At 39.6% G+C, this 27,763-nt stretch overlaps 3 protein-coding genes across 5 annotated transcripts; 2 read left to right on the top strand and 1 right to left on the bottom strand.

The window, feature by feature from the left end:
- Window positions 1-264: 264 nt before the first annotated feature.
- ecd (ecdysoneless homolog (Drosophila)) lies at window positions 265-6,622 on the top strand. Its single transcript, XM_088421053.1, has 14 exons — window positions 265-363; window positions 445-691; window positions 763-880; window positions 955-1,042; window positions 1,205-1,383; window positions 3,535-3,727; window positions 3,798-3,926; window positions 4,033-4,155; window positions 4,224-4,309; window positions 4,668-4,771; window positions 4,879-5,128; window positions 5,282-5,349; window positions 5,426-5,622; window positions 6,211-6,622. The coding sequence occupies exons 2-14, from the start codon at window positions 484-486 to the stop codon at window positions 6,424-6,426; spliced, it is 1,959 nt and encodes a 652-aa protein (XP_088277179.1). The 5' UTR covers window positions 265-363; window positions 445-483; the 3' UTR covers window positions 6,427-6,622.
- Window positions 6,542-15,427, bottom strand: LOC148419831 (uncharacterized). Its single transcript, XM_088421058.1, has 5 exons — window positions 12,046-15,427; window positions 11,810-11,876; window positions 10,512-10,707; window positions 8,654-8,954; window positions 6,542-7,849 (listed from the first exon to the last, which is right to left on the bottom strand). The coding sequence occupies exons 2-5, from the start codon at window positions 11,833-11,835 to the stop codon at window positions 7,434-7,436; spliced, it is 939 nt and encodes a 312-aa protein (XP_088277184.1). The 5' UTR covers window positions 11,836-11,876; window positions 12,046-15,427; the 3' UTR covers window positions 6,542-7,433.
- p4ha1b (prolyl 4-hydroxylase, alpha polypeptide I b) lies at window positions 14,587-27,669 on the top strand. Of its 3 annotated transcripts, XM_088421057.1 has the most exons (16): window positions 14,587-14,843; window positions 17,106-17,182; window positions 18,704-18,800; window positions 18,865-19,016; window positions 19,085-19,222; window positions 20,205-20,444; window positions 20,544-20,767; window positions 20,858-21,034; window positions 21,932-22,002; window positions 22,361-22,426; window positions 23,684-23,783; window positions 24,213-24,266; window positions 24,341-24,406; window positions 24,510-24,578; window positions 25,626-25,722; window positions 25,878-27,669. In XM_088421057.1, exons 1-16 carry the CDS (start codon window positions 14,830-14,832, stop codon window positions 25,946-25,948), a joined length of 1,713 nt encoding a protein of 570 aa, XP_088277183.1. In that variant the 5' UTR covers window positions 14,587-14,829; the 3' UTR covers window positions 25,949-27,669. The 3 variants fall into 3 exon arrangements, with proteins under 3 accessions (XP_088277183.1, XP_088277181.1, XP_088277180.1); XM_088421055.1 differs by lacking the exon at window positions 21,932-22,002 and having other exon boundaries at window positions 14,589-14,843; window positions 22,356-22,426; XM_088421054.1 differs by lacking the exon at window positions 22,361-22,426 and having other exon boundaries at window positions 14,589-14,843.
- The last annotated feature ends 94 nt before the right edge of the window (window positions 27,670-27,763 follow it).

Below are 27,763 nucleotides of genomic sequence, written 5' to 3'. Positions count from 1 at the left end.
AGACCCATGTTTGACTGCAACTCCCAGAAGTCTTTGCGGCAACAAGTTGCGCTTCTAAAATGTGTCCGTTTAGCAATTACAGATTTTTACCGTTACTTAATTTGCCGAATGAGTTTACGTTCTTGCAAAGCCTTGAAATGGAAAAAGGATATCAAGAAGTCATATAAATTTAGTTTTTATCTTCAAATACAGCTACATATTATTTAAGTTAGGTTGGTCAATGTAGGAACTAAGTCTTTTCTATGTCTTAGCAAGTCGGGGAGATTTACAGCTTGGACCTAGGAAAATGGCGAATCGGTGTCGTAAATAAAAGTAGAAACATTAATTCTAAGATCTGGATCTACGTATTCCAAACAAGTCAAGGTGAGGTTAATAACTTATTGTATGTACGGTGGATTTTGGACATCAAAATAATGAATAACTCTCAACGTCTTTTCCCCACAGGAATTCAATTACACATTTACAAAATTCACTATCACAGCAATGGATTTTCTCCAGAGAAGAGTGGTTCAGGAGGACGCAGTGCAGTACAAACTCTTTCCGACGCAGCCGCTTGGTTCGACGGTACAACACCACGTTGAGGAACACCTCTCGCGTCTTGTGGAGGAGATTCTTGCAAAAATTGCTCCCCTGTCCATGCAGTACATCTGGCAGAACCAGCCATTTAACATCAAGTATTATCCCGAGAAAGGTAGGCGCACAATCCATTAATAGCTTGTGATTTTTATTTATACATATGTATATATATTTTTTTTTCTATAGGCGATGTACCAGCTCATATCGGTGGCAGTACCCAGTTTGGCGACAATGTTGAGGATGAGTGGTTTATTGTTTACCTTCTGACACGAATTACAGAGGCTTTTCCAGCGCTTGCTGCAAAGTAGGATAGATATTTTATATCATTTATTTCTTAGCTTTTTGCTGTGCTGTTTTTAATATTGCTTTTTTGTGCAGGGTTGAGGACAATGATGGGGAGTTTCTTCTCATCGAAGTAGCAGATCATCTCCCTAAATGGTTGGATCCGGACACAAGTGAGAACAGAGTGAGTGTTTTACAACGTGGTGCGTTTAAGTACCGCTGTAGCAATGCACTCGTCATTTTAAATGAGGCAGATTGTGGATCACAAGTTTTAAACTTTCCACCACTGACTATTTGAAGCCAAATGATTATTTTCATGTTTCTTTCATTGTTTTAATCTTGTCAGGTGTTCCTCTACCGCGGTGCCTTGCATCTCCTGCCCTGTCCTTCGCGTTCCAACCCGACGGGGATCCCGAAAGACGTGGTACCGAGCGTCCAACAAGCTCTAGCGCTACTCTCCTCATGGCCAGAAGCATGCCGGGCAAGCTCAGAGATCATGCGGGCCCTGGATAAACGTCTGAATGGGTGAGAAGTTACAAACATCTAGTTTGTCTTAAATCAACCACCTATAAGATTTTTTTTAACCGCTCAAGCCAACTCTTTCGTATTTAGGAATAGTTCCTGCAGGTCACATGACTTCGTCCTCTTTATCCGGGTGCTTAAATAGTAATATGCATCGTGCAGATAGATAGATAGATAGATAGATAGATAGATAGATAGATAGATAGATAGATAGATAGATAGATAGATAGATAGATAGATAGATAGATAGATAGATAGATAGATAGATAGATAGATAGATAGATAGATAGATAGATAGATAGATAGATAGATAGATAGATAGATAGATAGATAGATAGATAGATAGATAGATAGATAGATAGATAGATAGATAGATAGATAGATAGATAGATAGATAGATAGATAGATAGATAGATAGATAGATAGATAGATAGATAGATAGATAGATAGATAGATAGATAGATAGATAGATAGATAGATAGATAGATAGATAGATAGATAGATAGATAGATAGATAGATAGATAGATAGATAGATAGATAGATAGATACTTACTTACTTACTTACTTACTTACTTACTTACTTACTTACTTACTTACTTACTTACTTACTTACTTACTTACTTACTTACTTACTTACTTACTTACTTACTTACTTACTTACTTACTTACTTACTTACTTACTTACTTACTTACTTACTTACTTACTTACTTACTTACTTACTTACTTACTTACTTACTTACTTACTTACTTACTTACTTACTTACTTACTTACTTACTTACTTACTTACTTACTTACTTACTTACTTACTTACTTACTTACTTACTTACTTACTTACTTACTTACTTACTTACTTACTTACTTACTTACTTACTTACTTACTTACTTACTTACTTACTTACTTACTTACTTACTTACTTACTTACTTACTTACTTACTTACTTACTTACTTACTTACTTACTTACTTACTTACTTACTTACTTACTTACTTACTTACTTACTTACTTACTTACTTACTTACTTACTTACTTACTTACTTACTTACTTACTTACTTACTTACTTACTTACTTACTTACTTACTTACTTACTTACTTACTTACTTACTTACTTACTTACTTACTTACTTACTTACTTACTTACTTACTTACTTACTTACTTACTTACTTACTTACTTACTTACTTACTTACTTACTTACTTACTTACTTACTTACTTACTTACTTACTTACTTACTTACTTACTTACTTACTTACTTACTTACTTACTTACTTACTTACTTACTTACTTACTTACTTACTTACTTACTTACTTACTTACTTACTTACTTACTTACTTACTTACTTACTTACTTACTTACTTACTTACTTACTTACTTACTTACTTACTTACTTACTTACTTACTTACTTTCTTTCTTTCTTTCTTTCTTTCTTTCTTTCTTTCTTTCTTTCTTTCTTTCTTTCTTTCTTTCTTTCTTTCTTTCTTTATCCCCGTAGGGAAATTCACATTGTGTCCTTCATAGAGGAGACATGAAAATGAGTCACAGCTGGCTGCGTTGTTCGATCGTTTAGATAATGAGTATAAGCATCAGAGCACTCCCAGAGAGGGATCAGCGCTGTAAATGTGCTACACAAAAACAATAATCACACAGTATTAATATGTACTGTACTGTGTTCCTTCATGTATCGCCGGGGTTATGTTCCAAAAAATACGCGCAAGAAGGGAAAATGTGCAAAGAAGAGGTTGGGATTTTTCTTTTTTATTCATTATATTTGTTTTTTTTTTTCTCATTTAAATACACTCTCAAATATCAAACCCTCAGAGATTGTTTTTTCTTTAACAGTGTACTTTTGTAGAATTAACGCAAAAGACAAAGTTTCAGATTTAAAAATAAATAGCGATTCAGCCATTTTTTAATCAACCAATTTCCGGTATGTCCGTAAATCCTGCACGCTATTATTATTAATTTTTTTTATGAATTATTATTAAATCACATATATACTGCATATATACATTATAGCTTTTAGCTTTTTATACATTATAACCTACACTGTTGGATACACAAAAAAATATTAAAAATGATTTTACAAAAGACATTGAAAAAGAAAATGTTTTTCTTTATCTTGTTCTATATTTACCTTGTGTTCATGTTTAGGTATCCAGAAAAGATTGCAGCCAACCAGCACCGCGCCCACTGCTTCGTTCCAGCGGGGGTGGCCACGGTATTGGCGCAACGACCTGACCTGGTGGCCCCCGCCGTGTCCGCCTTTTACCTGCGCGACCCCCTCGACCTCCAGGCATGCCGAAATTTCAAGAACTTCTCCCCTGACACGCGAGTCTTAACCTCGGTACGCAAATCCACGACATGATTTCACTGTGGTACTTGCCGATCGTGAACGTTTTGAGATGTTCTTCCAGGTGACGTTCACTCGGTGCTTGTACGCTCAACTGCAGCAGCAACATTTCGTCCCGGACAGAAGGAGCGGCTTCACCTTGCCCGCACGCTCGGACCCCCGCTACAAAGCGCACGAGCTTGGCATGAAGCTGGTGAGGCGATATTGGCAAACACACTTCATGTACGCTACGTGATGTCTCTCATTGTGCACTAATGTGAACCGGCGTGCGTGCGTCTTTTACCTTGCGTGTGTTTCAGGCTCACGGCTTCGAGATCTTGTGCTCCAAGGTGAGAATGCCGTCTTCGGACGACTCCTCGCGCAGTTGTAACCCTCAGTGGAAAAGGTTCCTGCAAAGTCTGAAGAGCAACGGTTACTTCCAGGTCAGTCTGGATTTTCGAATGCTTGCATGTGCCACCCGTAAAAACGTTTAATATTTCTTGTCCTCCAGGATGAGATTGAGGGTTCGGCACGTTCCAGGCAGCTGATGACATCTGCAAAAAACTTCTTTAAACAGTCGGTCGCCTCGAAATGCAGGTGAGACATTTTATTGCTAGCCTGTCCTGGTGAATACAAAACAAAGAACAAACCGCTCACTTGTTTCCTGAGTTTGGTGATGTGAAAGTGATTGGTCATCACCTGAGCCTAGAGCGACTGTAAAATCATTCTCAGGCCACGGCTAGAGACAAAATGGCCGCCCTTGAAATGGATAGTTAATCATAATACCGTGTAAGAGAATTGTGGCATTGCGTAGAACTCATTGGGTTGACTTCCCCTTTAAAATTTTGGTGTTATTTATTGCAACAAGTCATAGAAACACAGTAAAATATTCCTCGTGTTTTACCTAAGCTCTAAGGGTGTCACAAATCTGATCTTGAACTGACCCGTCTTGCAGTGAACTGTCCCCAGGGGAGGAGGTTCTTCAACTACTGAGCGCCTGTGGTCCCATCAATATGGAGGAGATGAGAAAACAAGAACAACAGCTCCCCCAAGAGGACAGTGAGTGCAACACAACTTTTTCAGACTTCAACAACATGACGATTGCGGGCAGGGCCACCACGAGAGTTGCTCATGTTTACAATATGTTCCTTCTTGGCCATCTTTAGGTGACAGCTGGTTGGACATCACCGCCCAGGATTTGGATCGCATTCTTGAGGAAAGGTCCGGGTCTGCCAAACGTCCTCAGCCTGTCGGAGATGAGGCAAACGCCGGCGCAAGGATAGAAGACACTCGGAGTACCGAGACAGAAGACGGCGATGTCGACGAGGACGCCTTTTCCAGTCTGGCCGGGGTCAGCGAGAAGATGAATAAATTCCTCAATGCCGAGTCTTCTTTCATGGGGGCCGAGGTGCCATGGTGAGACCCGCCTCGGAAGCGCTGTGATACGTGGGCTCCTACTAGTGGAATGCATGAGATTTTTTTTTATTCAATTTAACAGGATAACCTTGTTTCAGGCCTAATTAAACGATCACAAAGACCACCGGTAAATATTTTTGTATTTTATCCCAGCGTTTCATGCGATACTCCTTTCGCCTACGACTTCCAATCCTTCGTGAAAGAATTCAACAAAATATTAGGTATGTTGATGTTAGTTTGAAATTGCCTCTTGATTACTGTACATGAATCTGTCTTAATTGATTTGATTTTTTCCAGTCCCAAGTGACTTAGAACAAGATTCGGAGGAAGATGAGTGGTTAGGATTTAAGGATGAAGACGAAGACTTAGAAGAGGGGCCCGCCGGTTTTGCAGAGATGAATGGGATGGGAAATTTGGACGCTCTTAAAGGATACATGGACCAGATGGACCAGGAGCTGATGAACACAAATATCGGGCAGAGCTTTAATCAGAGGGTAAGAACAGATTTCAACCAGTACGCTAGACGTAATCTAGTGTCCACTGTGGACATCTGTTTTTGGTCAATAACTTCTGACTCATTAGTTACACTTCTAAGGCTAATCGTCCTTAGTTGAGGCCGTTCTGGTCTTTCCAATTATGTCTCATCTATTTGGGTGAGATGCTATTATCTTTACTGTCCCGTTGAGATAAAAATGGACACAACAATGTACACTAATGAATACAAAAAAAAGGATTCATGGATGGATGATAGATGAATATCGATTAAGGGTCACTAAAATACAATTTAGCAATTTCCACTTCATTTGCTTTTAATTTGAAAAGAAAATGTACCGTTCCTATCACGGCATTAAAAAACATTGAATTAGATTTGCTGATACTTGCAGAAACCCTGTTGGAATCTCATATGCTCCCAGGGGTACTCGTACCCCAATTTGAGAACTGCTGGGGTACAGAATCAAACCAAAATTAGCTGGGACTACCTCAAAACGGTCATAAAAACATGCTGTATGAAACACCAAAAAGAAGTTGCATTAGTAACTGCACAAAGCATAGCAGATGAAAACCTCTCATCTTCTCCGCAGACGTCTCCATCCACTCAAGAAACCGCCACAGAGGGCCTCCGGAGTCCAGCCGCAAAGGCCGAGGACACGCAGGAGATTCAGCCTCTCGACGTGGACCTCAACCTGGTCGCCAACTTGATGGAGTCCCTCAGCTGCCAGGAAGGGCTGGCCGGACCCGCCTCTAACCTGCTGCACACTTTGGGGATACACCTCCCCGCAAACTCGGACCGCTCATAGCAGGCAAGGCAGCGGACTTGTTACACAATGTGAAAGGAACAATCAAGATCTTCAGCCTTATGCATCTTCACTGATTATGGTACAGAATAAGTATTGTGAATGAATATGGTAGGTCTGAGGTTGACTTTTTAATCAAAAATGTCACTGTAAAAACTTCTTACATTTGGTGTGCAACCTGCAATAAATAGTTGTTTTTTGCAAAAAAAAAAAGCGTTTTGTCTTTCAATAGGAAACATGCATGTGAAATTCAGGAAATATTCCAGTGTTCCTTTATAGATGAGTGTTCCAGGTCCGCAATGCGTTCTGCTATTTACATTTTTTCCATCAAGTCTTATTAATTACAACAGTATTTTCTATTTTCAGTACAGTATTTCATAACGTTTCTCGCTGATGTGTCTAGGTTATGCTGTTATACTGTGTTGTAAATTTGCATATATATATATATATATATATATATATATATAGAGAGAGAGAGGGAGAGAGAGAGAGAGAGAATTAACCGCTTTTGATAATCGATTACAGTAATTGTTTGGAGACTTAGCTTGATTTAAGATTTTCAAAGTCTTTGGAATTTCAGCCTCTTGCCAGTTAATATTCTCTTTGTGTAGTCCGTCATATAAGCAGACCTTTTAATCTTCATGTTGAACCAAAATTAAACATTAGCTTTTGCTTTGGCAACTAAAAGGAAAAACTAATTCCTTGCCCTTTTCTCACTTTATGGACCAAACCAATAGCTGAATCTTAGGTTACTTATGCAAATAATGTCCCGTTTATGACTAAAGATATGAAAATTATCCCTTGTTTTTTTATCGGATCAATCAATTATTAATATAACTGTGAGTTGCGGCCTTAGTACTTAAAGTTTCTATAATTATGATGATAGTAGTGGTGAATGAAGTCAGACCCACGTACTGAGCAAATATTAAATAGTTAAGAGTATATAACCTTAATGGCACTAGTAATAAATATTAAATAATTTCTAAGTAAAAAAAAACCAAACAGCATATTTAAAACCACAGCAGCTGTACAAACGGGTGCAGCAGTTCCCTGGCCGAGCATAACAGCGCCGCAGCCAGCGGTGAGATGCACAGCGCCGACACAACCGCTGCAAATTCCAGGAGCGTCCCCAGCAGCAGGATGGCAAGCAGGTACCCGTGGAAAAGCAGACTATGCCAGCTGCCCCGACTCAGCGCCAGTAAGGGGCCGTCAGGGTGCAGGGTCCACAGGAGGCCCAGTAGCCAGCACTGGTTGACCAGCAGAGTGTAGTAGATGTCCAAAGCGGAAGGTCGGTCGGCGGGGGGGAGGCGGCGCCGTTCGGCCTCGGATACTTTGGAAAGCCAAGTCAAGCAGAGGCTCAGGAGGATGATGGACAGGGGTGCGTACAAATACTCCAGGGGCTCCACTACCGATAAGCCGCGCCAGGCTGCAAGAGGTAACCGAAAAAGCAGTCTTGTGTAAAGTAGAGAGTCATACTCAAGTAGTGGTCCGAGTTTGGGAGGAGGCAGTGAAACGCAGCTATTGATTCACATCTTCTCAGTTCTATTTTCTAGTTAAATTGACACCTTGAATAGGACACATTTGCTGTAGTGGTGGATTGCCCCCTTGGTGGCCAGTTTTAAAAAAAACTGCAGATAAACTGCACTGCCGCAGGGCTCAAATCATGAGATAAAATGGACAGTGGACTGTAAGCCACAGGGCTCAAATCATGAGAAAAAAAGATGTGGCTGACTTTTTTTTTCTTTTCTCATTTGGGATGTCATGACCGTTTCTGGAGGCATGTTTTAGTCATACTGTAGATAAATCATTTGCAAATTTTGCCCTCTAGTGGTGGTGGAAGGATAGAAAAAATAGCAAATGTCGCCCTCTAGTGGCGGGTAAAGGGTTAAAGGGTGGGCAAAATGCAATGAGACCAAAAAAAAAAGATAATTTTTGCCCTCTAGTGGTGATGGAAGGGTCGGACTGATGGACGTTTTGCCTGGATAAAAAAAATGGCGGCCCGACAATGACAGAAGGGGAGGCAGGGCTCTGACAAATGTCAAACTGGCAAAATACTGTAAGGCGGCCATTTTGCCACTTGCTGTCGACTGAAAACGACATCACTGTTGTTCATATCACTGTGCCTCAAGGCTGAGAGGTTCAGGGTTCGAATTTAGGGATTTTAGTTTTTGTTTCCGTGCCTGCTCCAGCCTTAAATTAAAAAAAAAAAAAAATCATCAAATGCAATTACCTGTTAAAGTCAGAGACGACCCGGTCAGGATGGAGACAAAGACAGAGATGTGGCCAGAGGGTGGCGCTGTCACCTTCAACGCAAAACTCAGGGCCACCACGATGAGCGGCAACAGGCGCAGGGCAAACGGGAACAGGCCCTCGTACGAGCCGTTGGCCTCGGCCCACATGGCGAGCGCGGCGCGGACGCTGCCGCAGACGGACGGCACCGAGAGACGCTCGGCCAGCGAACGGCTGTACCGCCTCAGTGGCGCCACCCCCAGGAGGTGGAGCAAATTGAAGAAAAACAGTGACACCAGGACCTGGAAAACAAAATAAATACCAAAGATAAAAACTGTTATTTGGTCATGTATTTGTGTTTAAAGTTTGCAGTTGTGGAAAATTGCACAGCAGCACATCGAAAACTTTTGCTAAGACTTTCATTTCCGTCTTTAAGCTTAATTAAAGGAGCACAATCGATAGTCACAGATGGTGTATTTAATGGAGCACAGAGGAAAACCATAAATGGGAACCCAGCAGATGGAGCATCGAATAATGACGTTTGAACTTGAACAATAAAAATCTCAGCGGGAGTGTGACGTGAATATCAAGGTTAAACTTCAGAACAAAGTTTTGAACGGAAATGTTATTATGGACGTATTGCTGATTGCAAGTATTTTCAAGTCACACCTAAAACTTTCAATTTTCTCAAAAGCTGAGAGTCGCCTTATTTAGTGCATAAAACGTGAGTTTTCATTTCACGAAAAAATAAAATAACTTAATCGCCATGTAAATTCTTCCATTTTTACCTCTGCATTTCAGTTATAAATGTAATTTTTTACAACAATATTTTATGAACAATGAAGATAATTTTGAAATAGGCCATTTATTGGAGCTGTGTTTTATTTAATTCGTTTTATAAAACCCTGTGGCATTATGCCCAAAAAAAAGCTTTCCTAATAGGATTTACTTTACAAGTATGTTCAAACCTATTTGGAAGAATGTTAATTTTTCAATATTCCCATAATGCCACAGACATTTTTTTTTTTTTGCAATTAATTTGTAAATATGTTTGTATTTGCACGTATGTTCAAATGTATTTGCAAGTATTGCGAAATTGCTTATTTTTAGGCTAAATATTAAAAGCAACATTAATTTCCCAGAATATCCATCCGCACTGACTTACAAATGCACATAATTAAGAATTAACATAACACTGTAATACATAATAACAAAATAATTTATGATTTAAGACTAATATAGGATTTATTTTTTGCTTTTTGCCCCAAAATCTCCCATTTTACACATTACACATCAATTCTTTGCATCATGTCATCACAGATATGACAAACAAACATGCTGCCATATGTCACGCCGAAATTTGTATTCACATTTGTTAACAGTTCAACCTTGAGGGTGGTATTCATACTACCGAACGCCGCATATTTTGTTTGCTTACATGCCTTCCACAGCTACTTCTCACCACTCAAGGTTCGCTCCAGTGGTTGTCCTTCACAGGCCCCAGTCATTTGCAATCAACCTTTGGCCGGCCTTTCACTTGCATGCAAAGACTTTGAAATATTCCAACACACACCTAACGTTGCCCTTTGGCAGCACAGCAAATACTGCGGTCACTCAATCATTAGCCTTCATCAACATGAATTAACCCCCTGTGCAATATTTGGATCATTTTTGGGTCGTTATCTTCCATATTCTGGCAGAGATTGGACAGTGTGATAAGTGGCCGCGCCGTTTTGAACTAACATGTTGTCAATCATCTGGGTGAAATTTCAGCTCCCTGGTGCCTTTTTTTTTCAATACAAGGATTTTTTTCAAGTCAAGGATTGTGAAGTTGACGTGAGATTATGTCGGGCACTGACCTGGCCGAAGCAGAGGGCCACCACGTACGAGTAGTGGTACTGAGGGAAGAAAACGCCGGCCACGAACGAACGCAGCTTGTCAGCCGAGGCGTACAGGAAGATGACGGCTCCGCAAAGCGTGGGTACCAAGGGCTTTAGGACATGCTTGGAGGTAAGGGTTCTCACAGCAGAAGAGCACCATCTCCAAGTACTCCATCTTTTTGCCACACACATTGCCAAATACAGCAGCACATTAATAAAAAGCCTGCAGGTTAACTGGTGTAATGAGTATATGAACAAAAGCTAGTAGAAGGGTCAGTACACTGTCAGAAAAAAGGGTACGAGGGTACAACTTTACCCATACACACGTACCACACACACACACACACACACACACACACACACACACACACACACACACACATATATATACATATATATATATATATATATATATATATATATATACATATATATATATATATATATATATATATATATATATATATATATATATATATATATATATATATATATATGTATTGTAAGTCAATACATGGGATTGAATGGATGGACTGTGAAGACGTATAAATACGTCTTTGGGGTTGGATGTGTTAAAGTCAAATTAATATTTCTTCATAATAATAGTTTCTGTGTGCACACTAGTTGAAAAAACAGCATTCTGATTCATGCTGTGCTTGTGGGACATGACTTAAGGAGGAAATCCATGCAAGTTTTTATCTCAGGAGGAAGCCATTTTGATGAAAAAAATACAGGTTTTTCTTCAGATGTTAGGGTGAAGATGGGTCTCAAAAAATAGTTTTACATTTAAAGAAATGTATAAATAAATAAAGTATCTCGGATTAAACGTCTTAAGAGTCTTGTAAAATATGTAAAATTACATTTTTGGAAATGAGTTAACAGTTCAGTAATGCTGCCCATTCCTTAAAAAGACGATAACATTTATAGGCTAATACGTAGTTTATAAAAACATTTCTAGTATATTCTTCATAGTAAACAAAGCAAAGGTTTGCATAATTTTGGTATCCCTAAACCTCTGTTTTTAGTACTGTACTTTCCTAGAGTTAAGGCCTTTTAAAACGGCTTTATTGACTTTGAATCATGATAAGCCTTTCAATAAATGTCACATACCAAAATGAGGATTAAAACATTTACCGTCTGGTGATGATCTAAATTATAACCGTGCTGCAGTGGAAGTTACTGATTGTGCTGCATTTGTAACTTTTGAAAGTTGAATTAGTTGACAAATCCGTTCAAACAAACGCAACATGAAGATCTAGTACAGAACATGAGACTACCTTTCAGGCAGGAGGCAGGCCGGCATTCTGCGCAAGGTTGTCAACCGTTAACGTGGTGCGTTCTTATCTAGTCAGAGGTGGCAAAGGAGAAAATGTCACAACTCAAAAGACACACGCACAGATTCCGTTGACTTTTGGCATGAGTGTGACGGATCATTTAACCGGCTCAATTTAATTCAAAAATAAAGTGTAAAAACAGACGGAAATACGAAACGGGGCGAAGGTCGCCGACTCACCATCTGGCAGTTTTCCTCAAGTCACATTTCGCCTGCAGACTGCGGTAGGAGAAACGATAAATCAACTAGGAAATGCTCTGATGAAGTTTTCATTGTGACTCCATTCGTAAATGTTTTGCTGCTGCTGCTGCTTTCGCCTCGTCGCTCGATGGTGCGCTTGAATTGTCCGGATGGACTTTGGCCCGGCTTTGTCCCTCTTCATTAAATAAACAATTGTGAATACCCATTCATTAAACGTCGCTTTAACTGAAACGTTCATGGATTGTCGAGTATGTGCTCAATGACACATTTTGCGGAACAGATAAGGAGAGGTCATCACTAGCTCAATGTCATTATAGATTTTTTACATATGACTTCACTGAAAATACAACTAGCGTGGGAGGGGAAAACAAATGCCCCCCCCCCACCGAGGCCAGAGATTCTCAAATGAGTTACGTGCAGGTATCTGCAGTCTAACTGAACCATTTTTAATGATAACGACAAAAACAGTGCATGTGTCTTTTCAAATTAAGAGCAAATAAATTGGAACATGAAGCCACTTATTGCTCAGTTGTGTTATAGTGACTGGATCTAGTATAATGCTTTTAAAGGCCACAACAGGAACAATGCATGTATCTTTTCTAATTAAGAGCAAATGTAATGGAACATGAAGACAATTGCTAAATTGTGTTGGGGTGACTGTGTCTGATGTACTGCTCTTTAAGGCTGTGACAATTCCCTTACATGTTTCTTTTCAAAGTAAGACCAAATAAATTGAAACATGAGGACAGATATTGCCAAATTGCATTATGGTGTTTACATTCATCAAAATACTTTTTAAGGCCGTGACAGGAACACTACATGTTTTGTTTTTTTTTTCAAATTAAGAACAAATGAATTAATTGGAACATGAAGACACTTATTGCTTCTTTGTGTTATAGTGACTTCTTGGCAAAACATTGTTTTTTTTTTTTTTTTTTTTACATCGTTTTATCCGGGGGCGCATTGTCATTAGTGATTCCATTTTCCAGCAGACTAGCCAAAAATAAAACAGATTATGTTACACAATCTCGCCTCTGGAGTTGCTGAATAAAATATGCAGAGAGATAACATAACAAATGTAGTTCCAAAGTCTAACAAATTAGACTCTGGCTAAAAAAAAAAGCTTGAGAACCACCGCTGTACGCTTTTTGACACCCGATTGTGACATTCACGTCCCCCTCCACTGTTGTCCCAGCTCCTGCCGTAATGGACGTCGAGGGCCACATGTAAAGTAAAGGGCAGAGCAAACAATTTTTCCCTCAACAATGTTTTCGCTCATTTCTGCAGGTACCCAGAGATTAGCAAGGGGTGCCCATGGCCGCCATGTAGCTCCGCCCCCATTTATGCCATCTTCGATAATATAAAGCCCCGTTGGTATCATTATGATATTAATTATTGATGTGATTTAGAAAAAAAAAATCTCCTTAATGTTTTAGATGTATTTTTTTTTTTTTTTTAGGAAAAAGTGTTTTAGATATTGGTGCTCCTATGTTAATGTTCCTGCTCAATTTTTATTTGTGATTTGTTGATTAAATACATTTTTAAGCATCAATTGGCTGAGTTTAAATATGGGTATTTATTTTTATTTCAGGCACTTTGATGCAGGTGAAGGTTTTTTTTTTTTCAGTTTCAGACTTACCCGGGGTTGTTAAACCTGTTTTAGCTTGCGGGTATATCTTTATGTATACAGTGTACTTATGTATATATTTTATGTATATATTTATACAACTTTAAAACAACAACTTCAAATTTATTATTCTTTTTTTTTATTACAGGCCAAAATATTACAAGCACAATAGCACTATTAATCATAAAATTAGCATTACTATAAATCATGATACATTTCAAGTTTTTCATTCATTGAAAAAAAAATCTAGCTCATTTTTATAGTTAATAAAATCATCGCGTGGGCCGGTTAAAACCCATTTATGGGCCAGAATTGGCCCGCACGCCTTATGTTTGACACCGATGGATTAACCCGTAACCTGTATGAATGCTGTAAAGCATCAGAGTTAACATTTGTTGAAAGTAGATTTCTCTTGAGGTTTTTTGGGGGGGTTAATTTTAAAATTGATATATATTAAGTCACCACAGAGTTTGAGGGGGGCTTTGAAAAAAAAAAGAGAAGCATTGCTGTAGTATTTGCGTGGGACATTCCTTCCAGATGTTTTTTAAGATTAATTGCATCCAAAACACACATTGAAGTCATCCTCACAGTTTACTCTCCATTGCACACTTAAAACTCCACCCTGTTGAACTAAGGGATTCCCACCCAACTAACACGTTTTGGTTTGCATGGACTTTTCTGGAAGGTGAAAGAAATAGGAAGTCTGCATTCGCAAACGGTGTCCAAAAATGAATGTTGGTGATTTGCAAACGTGCAATTACAACCGCACACTTTTTTTTTTTTTTGTCCAGGCAAGTTTTGAACATGTGGCACCGTACATTTCCTGTATTATTTATAAAACCAAAAGTAGTACTCATCCGTGGCCGCATGCATGCATGGTGACACCTCCCCTGAAGGTTGGAAACGACGGCCCACTTGCAAAAACTGAGGAGGCTGGGAAGCATGTGAGATTCTGCACGTAGTCCTTTTAGGTCTTGGCTTGTCCACCCACGAAAAGCAGGAGATGTCCAATAGTTCGTTGAGACATCTCGTCAGATAGGACCACCGAAACCACTCTTGACTTTCTCCATCTACCGTCGCTCTTTTGACTGCACAGAAGCTACCGAACACTGGGACACTTTTTTCTTCCATCCATCATGTATTTCATCAGGTAAACTTGTCATTAATGACGTTTTACGTGACTGTCATTTTAGTTTGTTTACTAATGCCAACTATTGACTTTCACTTTGCAGCTCGACGAGGTTTTAAGCTAGGCTACGTTAGCTAACTGGAAAGTACGTTTTTATTTTTATTCACGAATAGACCAATTTGAATGAAAAATACCTCGTTTTTTTGTAAAAGGAAAAATGCAGTGTATGGGGCATAATTGTGGTAACCTAGACAACGTGGACTGCGACGGCCATTGAATTTCCTGTTCGACGTAGTCCGGATTTGTAAACACGACATCGCCGCTTTCGTTTTGTTTCTCTGTCCAAACGTCTTAAAATGTCATTTAAAGTTACGTAGCCGAGTCATTTATATCTTCGTATCATGTGTCATTCTTGAGCTAGGATGCTAGCTGATGCTAACAGCTAACACTCGTTTTATTACTCTTTATCCGCAAGGAAAACAAAATTAGCTAAGGCACAGATCGTGTTCGGTCATAACAAAAGCTACCCGGTCGTTTAAATGCATTTTTTGGCCGATTGCGCCACTTATAATCGCTTAGGTTTAACCGGCAAGGCTCCCGGTTTCTCCGGCTAGGAGGGGCGAAGACGTGGCAGTCTTCTTCTATTCACTCTCATTGAAAAGTTAGCCCAAGGACTTTAGACGCCGAAGGATACTTTATTTTGTCTTCATAATCTAACTTTAGTTTAACAAAACAGACGAACAGATGAAGGGGAAAAACGTGAATTTTTAAGTTAAACTTTTTGTAACTTAAGAGTTGCTATTTTATAAATGAAACAATTATTTGTTTAAAACGAATGTGCAGCCTTTTTTGATCATTAAACACCCAGATTCCCTCTCGAAAACAATCGCTATTTGATGAATTTGATGATAACTGAAACGCCTAAGCACTAAATATAATCAGTTCCAAAATAATCGTAACAAATGACAGTTAATCGTACTTACAATAGACCAAAAATGTCTTCAATTACATAGGTGAAAATAAAGAGGACCCTAAAGGTTTAAAACCTCATAATTTAAACCATAATGACCTGAAAATGATTTCCAAACCTGTTTTTTTTTTGTATAATGGATGAATGACAACTTATTCTCACTGTCACTTGTTCAAATGAATTTCTTAGCGTTATTCCAAATGATCTACCAATTTATCAACCAGTCTTACTTGTCATTTTAAGGTTCAAACATCTGTTTTGGTGTTCTGAAAAACATAAAAACAAAGTCTTGGTGTAACAGAGGTTAAACGGTGGCTAAGTTGCTTCCTGCAAGGGCATAAAAAGCATGGCAGCTCTGTTTTTATTTTGCCCTGCCGCTGACCTAAATTGAAAAGCCACATGAGGTTTTATTTTCTCTGGCAGCTTGTCCGTGTGGCAAAACCTGTCTGAACCTGCGTCCCTTTTGCTTCTAGAATAACTTTTAGAGTATCCTGAGCGTGTATTTACAAGAATCTGTATTTATGCGTTTCCATCCAAATTATTTGCTGCTTTAACTACAGTTTTCCCCGCTCGCACACTGGCACAGTGTGAGCGGTTGAGATAATTTCCGCATCGTCGGTTGTGCTTATTTTGTAGGGGGTCACATGCAGTCATTCTTAGCTACCATTGGCCGAGTGATTGACTGCAGGAAATCCCGGGCCGACATGTCAGGAGTCAGTCAGCCATTCACTTTCACACTTAGAGGAAATTTGGCAGTCACCACACATGCCTGAAACTTTGATTTTTTTGGAACAGCTACATGTTTAGACCTGGCCCTAACAAAACTTGAGAAGCACAGCTTTGGTAGTTTAACTGCAGAATACATGCATTCCGAAAATTGTCCAGATTGCAAAAATGTCCCACAGCAGTAGCGGTTCAATTAAAGCAGCATTTATTCTTCGTTTAAAAAAAAATAATTGCTCAAAACGTGTTTCTTCACGTCACATATGATAGAGTGACGCACCTGCCTGAACACAGGCGGAGGCCTTTGGGTTGTCCCAGTGCGCATTTTGCATCAAAATCCATCTGGAATTTGAAAAATGTGCTTGTCACAACCTGTCCAAATGTGGAACTGATTCATCAAGTCACATCTTAGGAAACTAGATGTTTACAAAAACCGCACTGGTGGTTTCCCTGCCAGGTTAAATGACCAATGAGTTCATGCTGCGAGGTTTTGGAGACGACAAGATTTATTGTGGGTGAAAATGCAGGGACAGATGCCCCCTCATCCTTAAAAATTATTTTTTGTTAATTTATATTTTCATCCTTCTCAGGAAGCTGCTGCCATGTTGGTGTTTCCTGTTGCTGAGCTATCAGCCATCATCAGCCCATGACTTTTTCACCTCCATAGGTAAAAAAAAAAAGTTTCATTTATCGATGCATTTTTATCTACGTTGGATACTCGTTTATTTAATGTACATTCAGGAAGGAGCTAGCTAACTGTAGCAACAAGAGTTCATGCTACACATAACAGTGAGATGCTGCCAATGTAGTAAGAAGTCCCACTTCACTGCAAAAAATGTTTTTCTTCGTAAGAAAACCTGATTCAAGAGTTTTTTTTCCCTTCATGGTTCTAAGAGAAACTTCTGGATAAATTTGTTAAAATGTAGCTTAAGCATTTTTTTTTTTTCTGAGTCTAGTTTTAAGCAAATGATACTAATATGCTATAAATGGAAGCAATGCTTTCTCATTCATTTGAAAATTCAAGGCAGTTTTGCTAAATTCAAGCAAACTTTATCTAGAAGCATCGTTTTCAAATTAATCGTTGATTATAATATTTTTCATAAAATTACACACATGCAAAACTATCATTTTAAAACAACCCCCACAAAAATTCTACTTACTTTAAATCAATGAGTACAGTGCAGTAGATTTAGGTAAACATAGCTTTCATTAGTAGGAAAACATAGGTGCTTTGCTGTAAACGTTTAAAATAATGCTTATGAAGTAAGTTTGTTCGAATAAATGAATAAAAATAGCCTTGGTCTTAAGCTGAATGTAATTAAAAATCATCTTTTTATATTTTAAATAAAAATATGAATATTTGAGCAAAGAAATTTCAATAAGAAAATGCAAGATTCAACATTAGACATAGACGCTTTGGTACACTTTTTTTTTTTTTTTTTTTTTTTTTTTTTTTAAATAGACCCCAGCCGCTGCTGAGTCAACTTATTGCCAACATCCATTTCTAGATGTTGTCCGGAATTCAAGTTCAGTTGCTAATTATGAGAATAAGGTTGGTTACAAAAGACTTAATTATGGCGGCATTGTAATTTGCGGCGTCTGTTGGAAGCAATTAGTGGCGGCTCCCGACATCAGTCGATTGGAACCGCAAATAACATTCGATGCTACCTCTACGAGCGTCCCTGTGGTGAGAGCTGTCGGGTTACTTTTTCAAAAACAGTTTCATAGACTTAAATGACTCAGCTGACAACAGTTGCTGTTCTTATGTATATAAGCCTCAGTAGCAAAAATTGAGCAAAATAATAATCATTTTAGTCATGAATAACCCGCACTGGACTATAAGACGCATGCTGTAGCATCAAATAGTTACGCAGAAAGATTGTATATGAAAGTTTAAAAAAGAACAAAAACATAAGGACCATAAGCCGTAGGGCTCAAATAATGAGAAAAAAGCTGTGGTTTGAAGTCCAAAAATATGGTATGTAATAATGAAAAATTAAAATTTGTGGTTCCGTTGAAGCCTGTTTTATTATTTTATGTATTCATAATTACTCTTCACCCAAACAAAAATGTCTTTTTCATTTTCATCTGAATACCAAATTTTCAGAAGGCTATCAAAATATTGGAGAGCTGCAGCCCTCGATGCCTTGCGTGCCAAAGATTTGTGTTAATGTCGTATGTTCCTTAGGTCAAATGACAGATCTGTTGTTCACTGAGAAAGACCTCGTCACGTCCCTCAAGGACTACATCAAAGCTGAGGAGGACAAGTTGGAGCGGGTCAAAAAGTCAGTGTCGAGAACCCCCTCACATGGTCTTCTGAGCGTGAAGCTAACTCGCGTTCTTTGGCAGGTGGGCCGATAAATTGGAATCTTTGACGGCCGCGGCCACGCAAGACCCCGAGGGCTTCCTGGGACACCCGGTCAACGCCTTTAAGCTGATGAAGAGACTCAACACCGAGTGGGGGGATCTGGAGAGCCTCGTCCTCAGCGACACCACAGATGGTTTGAGAATAAGATCGAAACCCTCGTGAGATTTCATGTGTAACATCGTATCCTGTCTGTCCTATCAGGTTTTATTTCCAACCTGACCATTCAGAGGCGGTACTTCCCCACGGAGGAAGACCAGACCGGTGCGGCCAAAGCTCTCCTTCGATTGCAAGACACATACAAACTGGATGCCAACACGATCTCTACAGGAAACCTGCCTGGTAATAAGCACTCGCAATAATCAAGTTCGACCACATAGGCGCACACACCCACATACGCATGTTCAATTTAGAAATGTTTGTAGATGTTTTCATTGTGGCCATAGCAATTAATCTCATTGACATAGCAGATATTAGCGCTTTTAAAATAGCAAAACATTGGCTAAAGTACAGTATATATATATATAATTTATTTTTATTTTTATTTTTATTTTTTTTATTTAATATGGAAGAGAATTAGGGTGGGGGGGCTGTCAAAATTCCTACTTTTATCTCAGACTTCCTCTGCCTTTATTCTCAGAATTCTCATCTTCAACTTTATTCTCAACATTGTAAATATATATGAAAAATTTGGACTTAATTTGAAGAATCCTTAACTTTAAAGTGAGAATTTTGAGAATAAAGTCAGAATTTTTGCCAGAGTTTTGTTTTAATGGTGGAATTTTGACTCTATACTCAGAAATCTCACTTCAGTCAGAGTTTGAGTTTATGCTTTGAATTTTCACTCTATTCTCAGAAGTGAAAATTCAGAAAATAAAGTGAGAACTCTGACTTTAATTTTCTGTCAAAGATTTTTTGGGGAATTCTCACTTTTTAGTTTTGCTAGTTTAGTTAGAATTTTTAGTTAGAGTTCTCTCTAAAGTAATTTTAAAGCTTTAGAAGTCAAAACTCTGCTTTTAATAAATTTGACTTTTAGAATTCTGAGAAGTGAGACCCCTGCCAAACTTTTCTTCATTTTGCCGGCTCAATTTATTTATTTATCTATTTGCCTAGAAGGTTTTCTAATGACTTAGAGTCCACAAAATGGCATCATTGCACGACTTTAAATCAAGCGCAACTCATTTTGGCAATGTTTCTCATCACCAAGATGTCACAAGATGGCGACAAACTACTATTTGATTGCTTTGGCCTGAGTACAAGAATGACAATGATCAAGTGCAAAAGTGCAAGGGGTTCACTATCAACATTCATGCGTGCACATCAGGAGCGAAGCACAAGACTCTCATGACGGCAGAGGACTGTTACGAGCTGGGAAAGATCGCCTACACGGACGTCGACTACTACCACACGGAGCTGTGGATGGCGCAGGCCCTCAGGCAGCTGGACGAGGGCGAGGAGTCCACCGTGGATAAGGTGACCGTGCTGGACTACCTCAGTTATGCCATCTACCAGCAAGGGGAGTTGGAACGCGCCTTGGGGTACACCAAGAGGCTCCTTGAACTCGGTTAGTCGCTTTATCCATCGTGTCAGTTGAACAAATGTTTGTGGCCGGCGCTAGTTTTTAGCTAGCTAACCATCCCGCTTTCCCCACCACAACCATCAGATCCCGAACATCAACGGGCCAAAGGCAACGTCAAGTACTTTGAGTTCCAGCTGGAGAAGCAGAGAAAGGCGAAAAAAGAGGAAACTGCCACTGAGAAGGAGCTTGAGAAGAAAGAGACGCCAATCAAGAAGGAGAAGAAGCAGAAGAAGGACAGGAATACTTTCACGCTGATGCCCGAGAGGAAGAAGTACGAAATGCTGTGTCGCGGGGAGGGTATTAAAATGGTGAGGCTACAAAAATGCGCTCATTTTCTAAGCACGTCTTTGTTCTGATCTCCTTGGTTATACTGTGTGTTGTTTGTCTTTACTCAAAAGACTCCCCGTCGAGCAAGCCGACTGTTCTGCCGTTACTATGACAACAATCGCAACCCCTTTTATCTGCTGGGACCGGTCAAGCAGCAAGATGAGTGGGACAGCCCGTACATCGTCCGCTTCCTCAACATCATCTCCGATAAAGAAATTGAGAAGGTCAAAGAACTGGCCAAACCCAGGGTAAGTCATCTCATGTTAGTCTAGAAAATTTGAGTTTTTTTTCCGCTAATATTGCAATATTTTTAGGTGGCGTTGCATTTGAGACCCCCACTTTTGCATGCCACTGCTTATGTCTATTATTTGTTGCAAAAACATCTAGTTTACTGCATCTTACTGAGCCACTTAGTTTTGAGCCTCTTCTTTATTTGTATCTTTATGTTGGGCTTATACAGCCACCGAGTAGGTAAAATGTGCACTCCAAAAGGAGCAAAATATGGGGTTGGAATAAAATACAGTAGACAAAGAAATATTTTTTTTTGTACAGTTAGTGCTGAGCAATATGCCCTCCCCCCGCAAAAAAAATTAAATCTCTGTATTCATTCATTTCATTTTTGCCTTTTCAATTAGAATTGAAGTAATAAACCCAACAAACATTTATTTATTTGGATGGCGGGATGCAAACGGCTATGGCCCCCATTTGTAACGTAATGTAAATTCTACCGTCGACCACTAGATGGTGACCCGCTTATTTAGTGTGAGATCTGTAACTTTAAAAGAAGGAACAAAAGGGGAAGTGTTTCATTGCGTTCATAATATTGTGTTTTTTGTGATGATAATTTAATTAGATTAGTAAAAAAACAAATCTGTTTATTATAGAGATAGAGGGCTTGGTATACTAGAATTTTTTCGTATTCTCCATTTCTCATGCGCTTTCTCTCAATATAGTAAATGTGATTAAATGTGACTATTTCAAGTAATTTGAAAGTCAGTTTTACATGATGCGACTAATTTCAAACAAGGCGAAGGCAAAATGGCCGTGTTCTGGTGGTCATGGCCTCAGTCGGATAAATGACGGAGAATAGAACAGACACACACACACGAGCATGTGTGTGGTAAATCCTGTGCCTGGCTTCACAGCTGCGCAGGGCAACCATCTCCAACCCCACCACGGGCGTGCTGGAGACGGCGTCGTACAGGATCAGTAAAAGGTAAGTTTCATCCAGGGTTCGCCACAGCGGAGAGGGGAGCGCTGATGGAGGAAGTTGCATTCCTCCTCTTTCCTGTTTTTCTTCCTTTTTTGAAACGATGCTGTAGTTATTAACATAGTAGCTTTTTCATAAGCCTGCAGGTGTTTCAGAGGGAAAATGGACGTTGAGTGGAAAATGCAAGTCATGCTTTGTGGGCTTTTTTTTTTTTAAAGCATTAACATTTGACATCTAGTGACTGTTTCTGCTTTTTTTCTTTATCTCCCTCCTTCCTCCTCCTCCTCTCTTACTGTCCACTGTATTGCTTCTCCTTCTGTCCACCCTCTACATCCACCTCGCGGCGGGAACTCCCGTAGTTAAGGCGAGCTACGGTGCATGACCCCCAAACTGGGAAGCTTACCACAGCCCTATACAGAGTCTCCAAGAGGTAAGGGGTCAAAGGTCAAACAAAAACGCTTCACGCGGACTGCTCGCAGCTTGGTTCCAAAAGAAAAATGCCAATGTCCTTTATTGAGACGTTTGCATTGACAAATCTGTTCTCTCAGGCTGCTTCTATTCGTGGCACTCCAGAGTTAGAATAGTCTTGGCCAATTAATTCTTTTTTTGGGGGCCAGAATATTAAAATTTGAGCGCCGAACGACTATTTCCTCTGTCGTACTTCTTGGAATGAAGCTCCACTCTGCTGCATTCTTTCATGTGCTCAGTGCAGCTGTTGCAGTTGTGCTCTGCTTTCTCAGTCTCTCTTGTCAACAAGTGAAGGCAGAAAATGCAACCGCTGGTCCCCCCAGGCCAATTCAAAGCTATTTTTCTCTTCTTATTTTTCTTCAATGTATTCATGGCCCAATAATCGAATATAGTCGATAGATGGATGGATACCTTGTTACCTTATATAGATATCTGGATAGCTACTTAGCTAGATAGTGAGAGAGAAAATTACATGCTTGTTACTTATATATAGATAGCTGAATAGCTAGACAGACATGACAGTACAGAACGAGACACTTTGGACCATCAATCTGGACACTGTATACCACCGAGTCTGAAAGCTCCAAAACGGACATTGTAGAATGTCAGTCGGGTTTTCCACATGAAAGAGTTCTGTCAAAGTGACTTAAAGCAACCTGGTAGATTCTCCTCAAATTTACAATATTCTAACATTCAATGCAAAGTATGTGCAAGTGCACAATTTTAGGGGTTGCTTGTATCGACGTCTATGTTCAAGGAAAGCAGAGCAAACTGTGAATTTGGCTCCTTTGCAAACTCCCAGTGCAAGATATATGACGGAATGTCCTCATTGGCTTCATGTCGACTTCCTAAGTATGACATTAAGATTCTTGGAGGAAATACAAATATTACCTTATACACACACAAAGATGTAAATTCACTAAACAAAAAGTACATCTTGTCCCAGCCCTTAACCAGACTCTAAAACTCAACTGAGCAGTTAATAAACTCACACCATCCGTGAACCCTGAGCTGATTGGAGATTCTGCACCTTGCCCCCCCGCTTCCTCTTCTGTGCACCCATCTTTAAAAATTCTGACATACGGTACATCGCTTTTAGCATGACGCCTCTCTCCGCTAGCTCGTTCATCGTGATTTTTTTTTTTTTTTTAAACTGCCGTTCGCAATCACTTCCGTGGTGGGAGTTGTGTTTTTCTCAACCGGCTCTGCTCTGTTCCAGCGCCTGGCTCACAGGTTACGAAGATCCCGTTATCGAAAAGATTAACCAGAGGATTGAGGATCTCACCGGCTTGGAAATGGATACAGCAGAAGAGCTGCAGGTATCTTGAATTTTGTTGAGCTTCCGCTAAGCAGTGCCGTTTTTAACCGGTTTCCATTGACAATCACTGAGAGTGAGCTGTGAGGCTGCAAAGTGCCAAAAGGCAACCAAAAATGTATCTGGCAGCTACAATAAATCTCAGACTATAAGCCGCACCGGAATATTAGCAACAGCAGCAAAAATTGAGCAAAAAAACAAACAAACAAAAAAAGCAGTTTTGTCAATGATAAGCTGCACTGGACTATAAAATGCAGGACTCAAATCCTGAGAAAAAAGTTGAGGTTTATAGTCTGAAATTGATGGTATGTTTTGAGACTAGGAATAACCCAAAATAATAATCTACAAACTTTTAATATCAAAACTGAATATTTTATTGAATAAAAGAGTTAAGAGTTCCTGCTCGACGCACTCATTCAAATGATCTCAACAGGTTGCAAACTATGGCGTCGGCGGTCAGTACGAGCCTCACTTTGACTTCGGAAGGGTATGTCCGCACATAATCTTTTTGACGCCAGCATGTTTATAAACCCATAACTCTAAACATGACTTTCTTTGTAGAAAGACGAGCCTGATGCCTTCAAAGAGCTGGGAACAGGCAACCGCATAGCAACGTGGCTTTTCTATGTGAGTTTCGAAATGAATTCCTGCGTCTTTTTTTTTTTTTATGAACAACTGAGGAGTGATGGGAAGGGAAGTATTCAATTTGTGTGTTCTGTTTCTGTTTTAGATGAGTGACGTGTCAGCAGGGGGCGCCACAGTATTCCCAGATGTCGGAGCATCAGTTACACCCCAAAAGGTTACCATTACCATACGACTGACTGAATATTCAATGCTTGCACATAAGCAAGCCTATGTTATTGTTTTACCCTTTTATTAAATCAAATAAATAGATTGAAGCACCAGGGACCTGCTGGCTTTAACACGATTGGAAGAAAAGAGCCCCATTTAAATGTGAATATTTGCTCAATAAGGTTGTACTAATTTATGCCCAACAGTCCAGACCTTGATTTAAATTCATGAGTCACTGAGTTTTGCTATCGTTTACAGTGACGGAACCAACAATAACCTCAGATCAAATCAAACATGGCAAAACAATACTTCAGCTAAAACAATTAACACACAAAATTGTTCTCACTGGATTTTTAGGGGTCCTAGTATGATATTAGATAACAGATTTTTTTTTCTTCAGATATCAACCTCTCTTAAGGCCCTGTGAATCTAAATTGCATGGTTCCTTCAATCAGAATTCAAATCAGTAGTACATGCCTTTGCAAATTCATTTGTATAAATTACAACTTATTTCTTCAACCAATCAAAAAACATATTCGTCCTAAAAAGCTATCTTATTGGCTTCATCATTATTTTCCTGTCTTCTGGTTGGTCATATCTGTTAATATTCATATTTTCCATGTTAATATTTTGTAACATGTTAATGTAAATTCTAGAAAGCTGTCAACCTTAGTTTGACGAAAAAAAGCATGAAGCACATTCAGCGTAGTTACTCTATCCACCGCTAGGGCTACCGGTGACGTTACACCATAAAGATGCTTCTGAATTTCTAGTGCTTTCTAATGCCGAGCCCAGATGCCTCAAAACCTCATTAACACGGGGTGCTACCACACAGTCGTGAATGGCTTCTGTGATGTCACAGCTCCAAAAATACCTGAAGACATGAGGGCGAGTGATTCAAATCGCCCAGGACAGATTCACTTATTAATGACCGTTATGTTTTGTAGTGGTTTCAAGAAAAACTTTGCTCCTTGACATTAAATGTCAAATTCGGCCTGGTTATTCGAATGTGTGTCGTTTGTGGCTAATGTATGTGTTTTGTTTTTGTCTTCAGGGTACTGCCGTTTTCTGGTACAATCTCTTTCCCAGCGGGGAGGGCGACTACAGCACACGACACGCTGCTTGTCCTGTTTTGGTGGGCAACAAGTGGGGTGAGTTCCTCCATGTGAATTACTGTAATTAAAAACTATAGAGGACATCTGTGTATAGGACACACCCTAAATTTGCGGAATTACGGCATTAGAAGCCCTGCAAATGACTCAGAGTGAAATTCTTTGTCTTTTTTTCCCACACCTCTTTTCTTTAGTATCAAACAAATGGATTCATGAACGCGGCCAAGAGTGGCGGCGACCATGCGGTCTAAATGAGACGGACTGATTTGAAGCAAAAAATAACCTCACAGCCTCGCTCCACCTCCAGATGATCACAGATGACGCCACGTGAATGCTTGGGCCACGCCCCCCCCCAGGCTCAAACACTCCTTTATTTCCTCCAAGTCCTCCAGATCTTTCGGAAGCAGGAAAGCATCCGTGTCGCTGCGATAGATTCTTCCCGGATTGCCACATTGTGCCTCTTTCACTCCCTCGTGTTTATCATTGCACTCCGTTTGACCTCCGGTACAGCGGCAGAAAACATGACCCCCCCCATCATCACTCCTTCCGGTTTGCATGCTAAAGAAGCCTGACTCATTCACTCCTTCACTGACACCTTCTTGCAAGTTTACACGATTTCATTGCAAGACAATTTGTTCCGAGATAAAATAGACTAGATTGTTGCCATATTTGCCAAAGCTGTCTCTTGTTGCATTCGAGGAAGTTAGCAAATCGGAATTTGCCACTCCCAGTTCTGACCTCAAAGTGTTCAAGGTAAACACAAGTAACAAAGATGTCTGATTACGATCAGTTGTTTGTCGTTTTGGTCCATCACAACATTCTTTGAAGCCCAGCAAACCTTCGGAATTCTTTTTATTTGTGCAAATATAGAAAACCGTATTTTCAGCTTTATTTTCAACGCAAAATCGTATCAATTTAAAAAAACAACTGTTTTAGAGTGCTGGCTTCACCATAATGTCAGATTCCCAGACATTCGGTGCAATTTTCCATGTCTTAAGACAGAAATGCCTGATTTCCCACAATCCTCGAATGCAGCATTCATTATTACACTACTTAGCATGTCTGCCTCCCAGTTATTAAGGTGCTAAACTTGCCAAAGGTTTGAATATGAATGCTTGGTTGTCCGTATTTGAAGAGTGTCAGAAAAAGTTTGTGGTACTGGTGTTATGAAAGATATATTTTAAACCCAAACTACGAGTTTGAGGGATGTCATGCATCGGACTCTTTTTTTAAAGATGAAGATGAATGCTGTGGAGGCGTTCATGAAATCTTGACAGAGGTTATGAAAGTTCGTTACAGCCAAAGAGGGAACGATTGTCGTTGAGATTTGAAACGCAAATGGTGCCTTGAGGTACAAGTGCCTTAACTTGACATTTTCAAGATCCCAGCTGTCACTTGACCCAGTTTTTGACAATATCCAGCCACCATCAAGTCACATTGGTTCATTTATACGTGGCGCTGGTTTGCCATAGAAGAAAAATAATTTATGAGCTACGGTTGTGTTTTGTGCTGGCATTTTCCGTTCGTATGTGTCGTGAAGGGCACGTTTTACTACTGTATGTTTTAATACAGTACGATAACAAAAGTTTTAAGGGTGAACGGATTAATTGCATATTAGGGAAAGATTACTTGAGGTACAAGCGGCCATGGAGCAAATAAAACTCGTATCTCAAGGCACCATTGTACCGACAAACCTTGCATGGGGTCCACTGTATATTTGTTGTGACACCAGAAACTCAGAAACTTTTTTTCAAATAGGTAGTTGATAGAATGGACTTTCGTGAATTTACAATATACACAAAGATCCAACAGAAAAACAAAATTGTTTATAATTCAAACCCCATCCCATTAGTTTTTTTTTTAGTTTGTCCAGCGAGGAATAATAGTTTTATTTATATGACCCCAACCTTTTTTTTTCTCGTGTTATCGTAAGAACGGCCCTCATTTGTTATATTTTGTACGACATTAAAAGCTGTTTTTATGAAACTCTCGCGTCGTTTGTGTTTCTGCGCGCGGGTCCACACGCGCGTGCGCGCGCGACCTCGGCGGGAAGCTTTGCCTGGGTCACGTGACCACGCCC

Source organism: Hippichthys cyanospilos, chromosome 8 (assembly GCF_059441005.1).
Source record: "Hippichthys cyanospilos isolate Australia breed blue-spotted pipefish chromosome 8, RoL_Hcya_1.0, whole genome shotgun sequence".
NCBI classification, from domain to species: domain Eukaryota; kingdom Metazoa; phylum Chordata; class Actinopteri; order Syngnathiformes; family Syngnathidae; genus Hippichthys; species Hippichthys cyanospilos.
The sequence above is the reverse complement of the archived record's forward strand: the minus strand, read 5'-3'. Positions and strand labels throughout refer to the sequence as shown.

Bases quoted from the DNA above. Each gene is read 5' to 3' on its own strand.
- ecd (XM_088421053.1), top strand. From the start codon at position 484: ATGGATTTTCTCCAGAGAAGAGTGGTTCAGGAGGACGCAGTGCAGTAC. The intron at 4,772-4,878 runs GTGAGTGCAACA...GGCCATCTTTAG, and splicing joins ACAGCTCCCCCAAGAGGACA to GTGACAGCTGGTTGGACATC. The intron at 5,623-6,210 runs GTAAGAACAGAT...TCTTCTCCGCAG, and splicing joins GGCAGAGCTTTAATCAGAGG to ACGTCTCCATCCACTCAAGA.
- LOC148419831 (XM_088421058.1), bottom strand. From the start codon at position 11,835: ATGCCGGCCTGCCTCCTGCCTGAAAG. The intron at 10,708-11,809 runs GTAGTCTCATGT...TGTGGCAAAAAG, and splicing joins GCCTGCCTCCTGCCTGAAAG to ATGGAGTACTTGGAGATGGT. The intron at 7,850-8,653 runs GTAATTGCATTT...TACCTCTTGCAG, and splicing joins GTCGTCTCTGACTTTAACAG to CCTGGCGCGGCTTATCGGTA.
- p4ha1b (XM_088421057.1), top strand. The intron at 24,407-24,509 runs GTGAGTTTCGAA...TTTCTGTTTTAG, and splicing joins TAGCAACGTGGCTTTTCTAT to ATGAGTGACGTGTCAGCAGG. The intron at 24,579-25,625 runs GTTACCATTACC...TTTTGTCTTCAG, and splicing joins CATCAGTTACACCCCAAAAG to GGTACTGCCGTTTTCTGGTA.